General features: G+C 44.4%; 1 protein-coding gene across 1 annotated transcript in view; it reads left to right on the top strand.

The window, feature by feature from the left end:
• The window catches only part of LOC117426715 (uncharacterized), a 29,909-nt gene extending 23,112 nt beyond the window's left edge, over positions 1-6,797 (top strand). The window contains exons 16-17 of the mRNA XM_059033427.1: positions 1,507-2,941; positions 4,235-6,797. Coding sequence (XP_058889410.1) covers positions 1,507-2,941; positions 4,235-4,364 — 1,565 coding nt within the window. The 3' untranslated portion in view covers positions 4,365-6,797. The remainder of the gene's footprint in view (positions 1-1,506; positions 2,942-4,234) is intronic.
• The last annotated feature ends 5,803 nt before the right edge of the window (positions 6,798-12,600 follow it).

Genomic DNA, 12,600 nt, shown 5'->3' on the forward strand with positions numbered 1-12,600 from the left:
TGTCAAATATGTGAATGATAAAAGGGGAATTATTGACACTGTTACACTTATGCCCCAAAAGTGCCCTGTTTCTCAGTCATAAAAATATTGTGATGCTTGAAAAGTGATATTTTATCTCAATGATCCCCTGCCCTTTAATGTCTCTGCATGTTACTGCTGTGTTATAAAGTACTATTATGATGCGGGTTCTCATGCATAAAACTGAGGATTTGTCGGTCAGTCTCAGTAAGCTTTCACTGCTTTAAACAGCTCTCTCTAAAAGCCACAATCAGTATTTGAGCTGAGCTGTGATTAAGAATTATTTTCTTGATCAAGACATTTTTTCAGTCCCAGTATTTTCTAAGTTTGGGTTTGCAAAATCCCATCAAGTTATTTTCTGCAAGTCCGTCAAAACACACAGAGCCGTTTCTGTGTGTACCTGGTTCCTGACTGCTGCCCTTTGTTATTGAGGATCATCTCTCTTTTAAACAGCAGATGATTGACTGATTGGAAATTGATTTGCAGCAACATTCCTCCCAATCAATCATCATCATCATCATACCAAGACAGTAACTACTGTCATCCTGCAGATGAGCCAATGCAGACAAAAAAGCTACAGTCCCTGGGTGCACCGAGGAACTCTAAAACAGCGACTTAACCCCAGAAATACCCCAGTTACTTATTCAGTTTGTGTTACATTTGCGGCATGCGACTAAGAAGCTGGAATGCGAATAAGAAGTTGCCGAGTAAGAAGCTGGCGAATAAGAAGCCAACTTCAGCATCGTTGTGCTTTAAGTAAATGTGGGTTCTGCGTCCGGAAAATGAATACTGTATTAAATAGTACAGTAAGGTGTTTGCACATGGGCACTGTTTTAAAATATTAAAATAAATAATACTTGAAATAATAATAACAACAATAACAACTTTGTGTACATTTATTTTATTTGTTTTTTGTTTGCCACATGTCTGCAGTTCTCCCCAGTCGTCATGGTACAGGCTGACTATGACCCTTTCATTACACAAAAACTGGAGTTAAAAAAAAGAGAGAGGTGTAATTTCAAACCACAGACTTTTTTTTTCCAAGAAACCAAAAAACGAAGTTATGGTCATTTTCACCAAAATTCCAATTTTTCAATTTTCAAATTGTGGACGAAAAACCAGAAAAATGAAAAACACGAGACCATACAGTATTTGATTTTTTTAATTCAGGAAACTTCAGGAAAAAAATTAACTGATAAGCATTACATGGACCGTTGTAGTACAGAAAAAGGGGATCTCTCTAGAATATATTGAGATATTTTCATTAAAAATCTATTATTATTATTATTATTATTATTATTATTATTATTATTATTATTATTATTAGGCAAAAATACATTGGAAATGGATCCACAATAGAGCAGGATTATTGGTTTTAGTAAGTTGTAGTCTTATTTAAGTTTTTCAGTGTTTAAATCATTGAAATATACCCACATATTTGCCCCAAAAGTTTGTGTAATAATAATAATTGCTCTTTCTCCCCTTCAGAGTATCTGACAAAGGTCTTCAAGTGGTTGCATTTTGAAGTAGTGCAGTACAATGACCAGACAGCACGTGAAATCCATTCCACTATGGAGAGGTATCGCCAGCAGGACCACAGTAACAGGGACTGCTTCGTCTGCTGCATCCTCTCCCATGGATTGAAGGGAACCATTGAGGGCACAGATGGCTCTTCTGTCCCCATTCGGGAAATAACCTCCTATTTTACTGGCAGTAGTTGCCCTTCTCTTAAGGAAAAGCCAAAGGTCTTTTTCATCCAAGCTTGCCAGGGGCAAAAAATCCAAATAGCTGTGAAAATCCATGCAGACGGTGAAGGTCCTGCTTCACAACCGGAAACTGAACCAGAGCCTGAAGCGAATGACAATCATGTACAGCAGTACACTGACACAGCACAGCAGATCACCAGCCCTGTACAGCATGCCTCCGAGTTTCTACAGCAAGTACATGAAGTTAGCAGCCTTGTACGGCAGGAACAGCAGGTCACAAACCCAATACACCAGGTAGCCAGCCCTGTGCAACAGGTCACTTGCTTTCTACATCAGGTACTGGAGCTCACCAGCACAGAACAGCAGGTCACCAGCCCAGTCCAGCAGGTCTCCAGCTTTCTACAGCAGGTACAGCAGGTCACCAGCTTTTCACAGCAGGTAGCTAACCTGGAACAGCAGGATGTCTGCCCTGTACAGCAGGTCTCTAGCCTTCTACAGCAGGTACAGGAGGTCTGCCACCTAGCACAGCAGGTCAACAGCCCGGCCCAGCAGATACAGCAGGTCACCAGCCCTATAGAGCAGGTCACTGTTTTACTACAGCAAGTACAGACTGCTGTCGTCCCTATACAGCATGTCGGCAGACTTCTACAGCTGGTAAAGCAGACCACCACCCCGGCACGATCGGCTGTCAGCCCCCCACAGCAGTTTGTGAGCCCCGTACAGCAGGTTACCAATCCTCCACAGCAGTTTGTGAGCCCCGTACAGCAGGTTGCCAATCCTCCACAGCAGTTTGTGAGCCCCGTACAGCAGGTTACCAATCCTCCACAGCAGTTTGTGAGCCCCGTACAGCAGGTTGCCAATCCTCCACAGCAGTTTGTGAGCCCCGTACAGCAGGTTGCCAATCCTCCACAGCAGTTTGTGAGCCCCGTACAGCAGGTTGCCAATCCTCCACAGCAGTTTGTGAGCCCCGTACAGCAGGTTGCCAATCCTCCACAGAAGTTTGTCAGCCCTGTACAGCAGGCTGTCAGCCCCCCACAGCAGGCTGTCAGCCCTGGATGGGAGGTTGCCAAACGTGTACAGATGGACACCATCCCCAACGATTCAGACTTTCTCCTCGGCATGGCTACAATGGAGGATTACTTATCCTACAGAAGTATCTCCAAAGGTTCCTTCTACATGCAGGCCCTGTGCAGGAATCTGGAGTTGTATTGCCCCAGGTGAGAAGAGAAGTAGATTTAGTTACACCCCAGGGAATTATGCACAGAAAAAAATCTAAATTATGTAAAATTATGCTGTATCTCTGTTGAAGTATGTGCAAAGTAACAAAAGTATTGTGCAGTTGTATTGGGTTCCTCATACTGGATATCAAAATATTAGCATTTAAAAAAAAAAAAAACACTAAGTAGAAAACAATGGATTTTTTTTTTAACATTCCAAGATTGAAATAAAGGAACACCAGCTCTTTCAGTTTGTCTTCTGTAAGAGAACGCCTCCGATCAGACAGGACAAGATTATCCAGCGAGTTGGTTCTCTCAGCATCAGCTGTGTTTGTTACTGCATTTATGTATCTGAAAGCTAATGTTTTCAAATTAGGAAGACGGTCAGCTGTCGATGACCAAAACAAGTCGATGTCAATTTCCCCTGGCGTTAGAGCGCTCTGGATCGCATCGGGTGCCACCTTCACAGTGTACAAAGCAAAACAAAGAAAATCTTTTACTCTCTCGTTTGCCAATATATTTGCAACGTTGGACCTTTGTGGTGGCATTTTCTGGCAAAATCGATCAATGTTCCCATTATCCTCAGTGCGATCTAACATTTCTCTCTATCCTTCTCTGTTAACAGCTATATTATTTAATAGTACGCGCCTCTGCGTGGTGATATGTTAGTTGTTCCAGAGAGCCAATGTCGATCCAAATTTGAGCACAGCAGTCTTTGAGCTAACTAAAATGAATGCCTGATTATTTTCTGTGAGGGTTACTGTGTTATGATTTTGTCTTTATCTAGAGTAGGGGTAAAAAATAAACAGCTATTTTTCACTGCTTCTGCTTTCATGTTGTTGAAAAGCCATAGTACTGTATATTGTTTGCCCTGCTTTTTTGGGGGGGTTTGCGAGGGATAAAAAAATAAACTGCAGCTTATTTACTGCTACTGCGTGCTTTCAATGCCTTTTGTTGAAAAGCAAAGCAGTAATATATCTCTTCCATTCTGTAAGAGGACAGTGCTTTTATCTTAACAAAGGTAAGATCTTATTCAAGTTTCTTGCTGTTAAGAAAGAACTTTAGTTGATTTTGTTGTGTATCTGATGTACATACAGTCAACATCTATTTTGTGTGTCTTGTAAACACTTTAGCCTGCTATTTTTTGCATACAAAGAAACTACAGTTTCATTATACGTTCTATTGACAAGAGCAGCAATAGTATATCTTCGACAAAGGTACTGTATAGAATTCAAGTTGCTTGTGATGTTAAAAAAAAATGTTTTATTTTTTATATGTGATTTTGTTTTGCAGGAATGAAGACATTCTGAGCATCCTGACCACAGTGAACAGAGAACTGAGTAGAGAAAACTTTATGAACAACAAGCAGATGCCAGAGCCGAGATATACCCTGACAAAAAAACTCTTCTTCCCTGTGTCTTGACAGCACTTGGATATGCACTTATTGGTTGTTTATATAGAGCACAACCGTTCTTAAGAGTCTTATAGTTAAGCGAAAAACACAAAACTTACCTTATACAGAAGGCATTTTTGCAATTATATTTTATACATTATAACCTTTTAAACATAAATATCTCAGATTCAGAGGGTAATTATGAGCATGGGATTAAGGTTAATAGTACAAGCACATGGACTCCTCCGGATGGAAGAGATAAATGTTTAGATATGTATATTGAAGTAGTTAAACAAGAAATAATAGTAGGACTAAAGAAAAGATGTAAACTTAATTTAACCAATATTGAAGAACAAGCTATGACTGAGTTGTTAAATGATGATGATATAATGATAAGACCAGCAGATAAAGGCTCAGGAATAGTGATAATAAACTCAGATGACTATATGAAATAAGATCAATAAATTGGTTAAAGAGCTTAAGGAAATTGTGGAGAGACTATACAATAAAGGAATTATATCAAAAGAATTTAAAAAAATACATGCAGCCACATAATGCAAGAACAGGCCTAGCAAGAGGAAATCCTAAAATGCACAAAGAAAATCACCCTATGCGAATGATAGTCAGTACAATTGATAATAATCCAACACACTTAATAGCTGAAATAGCAGAAAAACAACTTAGGTCACACGTTGAGAAATTACCAAGCTATGTTAAGGATACAACACCATTTTTAAAAAGACTTGAATCACTAAAACACAACCTTCCAGAGAAGACAATTTTATTTTGCATGGATGTAAAATCCTTGTACCCAAGTGTCTCTAGTAAAGCACTAGATAATAGACTAGATAAATCAATACCAACAGCAGAAGTACTGAATATGATCAACGTAGTTTTAGAAAACAGTTATTTTACATTTGTTAATAAGAATTACAAACAAACAAATGGTACAGAAATAGGATCTAAATTAGGAATGCATTTTGCCAGTACATACATAGGGAAATGGGAAGAACAATGACTTAGAAAATCAGAAAGAGAACCTTTAGAATACATTCGGTTTGTAGATGATATTTTGGGGGTTTGGACACATGGAGAAGAATCTCTTTTTCCAGTTTCATAAAATGGCAAATGAAATACACAGTAATATTAAGGTGGACCTTCGATGGACAAGGAAAGAAATAGAATTTTTAGATACCATAGTAAAACTTGAAGAAGGTTCAATTGAGACTGACCTCTTCTGTAAACCTACTGACATGCACCAGTATTTACACATGTCCTCTGCACATCCGATACACACTAAAAAGGCAATCCCAAAGGGTCTAGGAATAAGAATATGAAGAATATGCTCACAAGAAAGTGACTATGTAAAACAAAGAAATGTATTAAAAACACATCTTAGAAAAAGAGGATGCAAAGAAAGAATTATAGAGACGGAGTTAAGAAAAGTGGATAAACTAAAAAGAGATGATCTACTAGATTATAAAAATAGAGATAAAAAGGTCAAAAGAGTCCCATTAGTAATGACTTATTCTAAACTTTTGCCCAATATTTCTAAGATAGTTTGGAAACACTTGCGGATTCTACATAATTCAGAAAAATAAAAAATAAAGTATTTCTTAAGGCCCCAGTTGTAGCATTCAAAAGAGAAGCTAATTTCGGTGATATTTTAGTTCACAGTAAACATAAAAAAATAATTGACAAAATAGGTTCTACGAACATGTGCACCAGTAAATGTAAAGTGTGTAAATACATAGACAAAAGTAAAAATATAATTAAACATAAGAACACCACATATCCACTAAAAACTAATACCTACTGTAAAAATAGCAATGTCGTTTATGGAAAATGTGATGAAATCAAATATGTTGGAGAGACTGGAACCACTTTATACAAAAGAATTCAGAACCACCTTTCATTAATTAGAAATAAAAAAATGAATGAACCAATAGTACAGCACTTCACCAGTCAGGGGCATGACATAAATGATGTAAAGTTTGTAGTATTAGAACAGCTAAAATTAGACAATGCGACATATAGAAGAATAAAAGAAAGTAAATGGATAAATAGACTGAACACGATTATGCCAGCGGGACTCAACAGAAAAGAATGAACTAATTAACTTCAATAAATATACAACATTTAAATAAATAAACAAAATTAATTCAAAAGTTGTGCATGCTGATGCGCTGGGGAGGCCAAATCAAGACTGATCCTCAGAGCCAGCATTGCATGATATAATAAAAATATAAGTTTATATAAAGTAACGTTAATTAGAATTAATACAGATTCAAAGATAGAAGTAAAAATGATGTCACAATATATAGAACACCATTACATCATGTAAGAATAAATCATGGATTTGAATGTAAACAATAACAAGTAGTTATCATGCCGTCAAAAACCTATAAATACCTCCAGTTCAAACACAGGCTCCCTTGAAAAAGATATGTACAACATATCGAAATGTTGGGCAGCTGGCTCTTTGAGCTAATATATATATATATATATATATATATATATATATATATATATATATATATAATATCTACTGTATTTTGACTTTTAAAACACTGTGAATGTAGAAGCCTTTAGGCAACTTTCACGCAATTTGATTAGCTCTTGTAATGCTTTATTTGCATATCTCCCTACAACCCATTTGTTTTTGAATTTATTGCTTTATCTCACCTTAACTCGAAAGCTACTTGTTTTTATGTATATATCAGTCAGGATTATAATGAATGAGTCAGGATTATATTACCCAATTGGGGCTGCAGAATGCCAATTGCCTAGCGGCCAGGCAATTCTTTTGCACTAAGGCTTATGTAAGCTTCAGAGCAATGCAGATTACTCAACACGAAGAAATAATGAGCTGCAATCATGATAATGAGGGTCGCAATGAGCGCCGCCTGTGCATCAGGGTGTTTAGCGGCCACACTTACAGCCCAGAGGTGAGGTGAGTTAGGAGTACAGAGAGCAGTAGGCACTGTATGCGATCTGTGGAGCACGAAAAATCAAACCAAACAACAAAATCTGTCAGAGGAAGGGCAGCAAAGTCCTCTTGGCGCACAGAAAAGAAAATAAACGTTTTCTGAGGAGAAAGAAACTTTACATCAGCCCCTAAATATCTAAATGTATAGGAACATGCTAATGACGTATGTGTGCAAAATGCTAGCATAACTAACTTTGGATAGTTAATAAACTGTCCACATTATAAGTTAATTTGACTGTTTTATAAAAAACACTAATGAACCTATCAATCGATTTGACTTCATATTTAGAGCCAAGAACTCCAATATTAATTGAGTCACAAAGTAAAAATGAAATATTATTTAAAATAAGTCCATAAGTTATCTATTAGAGTTAAACCTTCAATCTCACTATAATTGTTTTAAATATAATTGATTTAAAATACAGTAGTTTTTTTTTTTTAAATATAGAAATGTATAAATAGCACCTGAATAGCAGCTAAGGCATTGGACATTGTATGAATTTATGGCCACTATTTAAAAGTGTAAACCATACATTTATACATGGCTTATTAAACCTAATGCCCACAAGCAAAAATGGCTGTTTTCCTGTTTACCCATATACATGTGTTCCTGTTGTGAATGGAACTGTTTTGTAACCTTGCGAAGCTGTTTGGATGGAGGGAGAGAGAGAATAGTAGCGCTGTGACAGAGATCTACTGGGAGATCTTTTCCATTTGGATACCTCACTGATATAAAGGACTCTATTGGAGGCAGTTCATTGCAATGGTGCCCAATGTAATTTTAAACTTACATTTACAATTAGTATACTGCTCTATGCAGTCTCAAAGTTGACCATCTGACTTCAGCAATACACCACAGTACCAGAGCATGACACTTATTTGTAATACTAGACTTCAGTACTACATCACTCACCACCAGGGAATGGCATTCACTTGTAATGTTACATACAATAAGCCTTAACACCAAATAAAATGTACTCCTCAATCCATTTGAAAAGGGTTATTATTTTCTTTTTTAAAAAAAAAATTATTTTCAGGAAAGAAACTACAACCTGATTTGCTTACAAAAAGAGCTCACATTTCTAAATACCAAAAGGTTACCTGGGGGTTCCAGTCAGTTGCAAATACACTATGTCTAAAACAAGCACAGAGAGACCACCAACACCACCATTGAGCAGGAGATCATTTACAATCTTGAGCAGAGCAGTTTCAGTAATGTGATGTGGCTGGAAACCATTCTGTAGAGATTCAAGCAGAGAGCCGGCAGCGACCCCAGGCGAGGCGGAGCCGGCAGCGACCCAAGGCGAGGCGGAGCCGGCAGCGACCCCAGGCGAGGCAGAGCCGGCAGCGACCCCAGGCGAGGCAGAGTCGGCAGCCACCCCAGGCGAGGCGGAGCCGGCAGCGACCCCAGGCGAGGCGGAGCCGGCAGCGACCCCAGGCGAGGCGGAGCCGGCAGCGACCCAAGGCGAGGCGGAGCCGGCAGCGACCCCAGGCGAGGCGGAGCCGGCAGCGACCCCAGGCGAGGCGGAGCTGGCAGCGACCCAAGGCGAGGCGGAGCCGGCAGCGACCCAAGGCGAGGCGGAGCCGGCAGCGACCCCAGGCGAGGCGGAGCCGGCAGCGACCCAAGGCGAGGCGGAGCCGGCAGCGACCCCAGGCGAGGCGGAGCCGGCAGCGACCCCAGGCGAGGCGGAGCTGGCAGCGACCCAAGGCGAGGCGGAGCCGGCAGCGACCCCAGGCGAGGCAGAGTCAGCAGCCACCCCAGGCGAGGCGGAGCCAGCAGCGACCCCAGGCGAGGCAGAGTCGGCAGCCACCCCAGGCGAGGCGGAGTCGGCAGCCACCCCAGGCGAGGCGGAGCCGGCAGCGACCCCAGGCGAGGCGGAGCCGGCAGCGACCCCAGGCGAGGCGGAGCCGGCAGCGACCCAAGGCGAGGCGGAGCCGGCAGCGACCCAAGGCGAGGCGGAGCCGGCAGCGACCCCAGGCGAGGCGGAGCCGGCAGCGACCCCAGGCGAGGCGGAGCTGGCAGCGACCCAAGGCGAGGCGGAGCCGGCAGCGACCCCAGGCGCGGCAGAGTCAGCAGCCACCCCAGGCGAGGCGGAGCCAGCAGCGACCCCAGGCGAGGCAGAGTCGGCAGCCACCCCAGGCGAGGCGGAGCCGGCAGCGACCCCAGGCGAGGCGGAGCCGGCAGCGACCCAAGGCGAGGCGGAGCCGGCAGCGACCCCAGGCGAGGCGGAGCCGGCAGCGACCCCAGGCGAGGCGGAGCTGGCAGCGACCCAAGGCGAGGCGGAGCCGGCAGCGACCCCAGGCGAGGCAGAGTCAGCAGCCACCCCAGGCGAGGCAGAGCCAGCAGCGACCCCAGGCGAGGCAGAGTCGGCAGCCACAAGCACAGAGAGACCACCAACACCACCATTGAGCAGGAGATCATTTACAATCTTGAGCAGAGCAGTTTCAGTAATGTGATGTGGCTGGAAACCATTCTGTAGAGATTCAAGCAGAGAGCCGGCAGCGACCCCAGGCGAGGCGGAGCCGGCAGCGACCCAAGGCGAGGCGGAGCCGGCAGCGACCCCAGGCGAGGCAGAGCCGGCAGCGACCCCAGGCGAGGCAGAGTCGGCAGCCACCCCAGGCGAGGCGGAGCCGGCAGCGACCCCAGGCGAGGCGGAGCCGGCAGCGACCCCAGGCGAGGCGGAGCCGGCAGCGACCCAAGGCGAGGCGGAGCCGGCAGCGACCCCAGGCGAGGCGGAGCCGGCAGCGACCCCAGGCGAGGCGGAGCTGGCAGCGACCCAAGGCGAGGCGGAGCCGGCAGCGACCCCAGGCGAGGCAGAGTCAGCAGCCACCCCAGGCGAGGCGGAGCCAGCAGCGACCCCAGGCGAGGCAGAGTCGGCAGCCACCCCAGGCGAGGCGGAGCCAGCAGCGACCCCAGGCGAGGCGGAGCCGGCAGCGACCCCATGCGATGGCAGCAGCGGACCCTTGGGAGGCGATGGCAGCAGCGGACCCTTGGGAGGCGACGGCAGCAGCGGACCCTTGGGAGGCGACGGCAGCAGCGGACCCTTGGGAGGCGACGGCAGCAGTGGACCCTCGGGAGGCGACGGCAGCAGTGGACCCTCGGGAGGCAACACTAGGAGGACAGCCCCTGGCCAAGAAGGCGGCAACGGGAGCGGCAGGTAATCCTCTCATGGTGGTGGAGGAGGAAGTGGCAGGTAATCTGCGGGCAGTGGTGGGAGCGGCAAGCAGTCTCCTCCTGCCGCTGAAGACGGCAGCAATGGCTCCTCTCCCTCTGCGAACTGGTGCTTCTCCTTCTCCTCCTCTTCCTGGAGGATGGGGCAGTTGACCACGAAGTGGCCCCACTCCCCGCAGGCAGTGCAACAGTTCACGGCCTCAAGAGCACCACTCCTCCCCTTTGAGGCAAGTTTCCTAATCCACCTGCAGCGATGGTACAGCCTTCAAGTGGATCCAGTCCTCCGCGGTCTCCACCTCACCACGATCGAAGGCCTGCACAAAAAAGGGGTCTTCATATGGGCACACGTCAGGCAGGCGAGGCACCTTCCTTCAACTCCCTCTGATGCGCATGCCACCTCTCCATGTACGCATCCACTTTATCCTTTTTTTTTCTACACAAACAAAAAAACACACTTCTCTTGAGAAAACGGAAAATTCACCCTCAATATTCCTGGCCTGACGCTTGGAGGCGCTGTTATCCCACGATGACACCAACTGTGAACAGGATGGCTTTGCAGGGGTGACGTCAGACCAAAAACACAGACTCAACTCCAGGAAGTAGCGGGGCAAAACTGAAACGCTACGGCGTTGGGCTTCTATTAAATAATAAACAAAAGATTTAAACAAACACAAAACAAAAGGCACGTTGGCCAAACAATAAACAATAACAGGTATCGTGCTGGTTTATTAAATTGTTATTTCTCTGTTTATTACCTCCTCTCCACACTCGTTCTCCACTCTGAACCCCTTCACCGAGTGCAGCCAAACGGCAGATATCACTGTGTAACAAATTTTTTTTTTTTTTTTGGTTCCTGGGTAGCAAGTGTTATTTCCTAATTGCTTATGCCTCAAAAGTATAGAAAATGGCTATTATTCCCCACAAACTTTGCTTTTGTGACCAGGACAGTGATATTTTGAAATTTACCTATTTTCCAGAACATTCCAGTTAGATTCAGTGCTGAGTAAACTTGGAGTAACCTCTAGAACTTTCTAGAACTTTCCAGTAATATAAATAGTAGTATAAATACAGGGGCCTTAAGCCCACCAGTTCAGTTTAGTTCCAGCTGCCTAAGTGGATACATATCTGCATTTTTCTGAGATGGCATCAAGAGGCTGCAATGGTGGCATTCCTGATGGGTCTCCAAGGCGGTTTTACCAAGTTTCCCTACTATCTTTGCCTTTGGGACAGCAGGGACACCAAGGCGCACTAATACAGGCGGGACTGGCCACAGCGGACCGAGTTCTCTGTGGGGAGGAACAACGTCAAGTGGGAGCCACTGGTGGACCCCCGGAAGGTGCTGATGGCACCACTGCACATCAAATTGGGCCTTATGAAACAATTTGTCAGAGCTCTAGATAAGGAGTCGGCAGCCTTCAAGTACCTTCAAGACTTCTTCCCTAAGCTGTCTGAGGCAAAGGTCAAAGCCGGTGTCTTCGTCGGACCACAGATAAAGAAGATCCTGGAGTGCAATGAATTCCTCAAGAAGCTCACTAGTAAGGAGAAAGCGGCTTGGAACAGCTTTGTCGCAGTGGTTCGGGGCTTCCTGGGCAATCACAAGGCTGAAAACTATGTGGAGCTGGTTGAGACTCTGGTGAAGAACTACGGCACAATGGGCTGTAGGATGTCCCTCAAAGTCCATATCCTTGATGCTCATCTTGATAAATTCAAGGAGAACATGGGAGCGTACTCGGAGGAGCAAGGCGAGCGCTTCCACCACGATATACTGGACTTTGAACTCCGCTACCAAGGACAGTATAACGAGAACATGATGGGAGACTACATTTGGGGGCTGATTCGTGAAAGTGATTTACAGTATAATCGTAAATCTCGAAAAACTACTCACTTCTAAATCTTTTGTAGTCATTTTTGTATTACTTGTATTACTTTAGTAAGTTAATTTGGATCCATATGTTGTTTTTTTCTGACTTTATGTGAACGAAAAGACACAAATTCACCCGTTTTCTCATTGGAAATAGGTAAATTTCAAAATATCACTGTCCTGATCACAAAAGCAAAGTTTGTGGGGAATAATAGCCATTTTCTATACTTTTGAGGCATAAGCA

The sequence above is a fragment of the Acipenser ruthenus genome, chromosome 11, assembly GCF_902713425.1.
Source record: "Acipenser ruthenus chromosome 11, fAciRut3.2 maternal haplotype, whole genome shotgun sequence".
NCBI lineage: Eukaryota > Metazoa > Chordata > Actinopteri > Acipenseriformes > Acipenseridae > Acipenser > Acipenser ruthenus.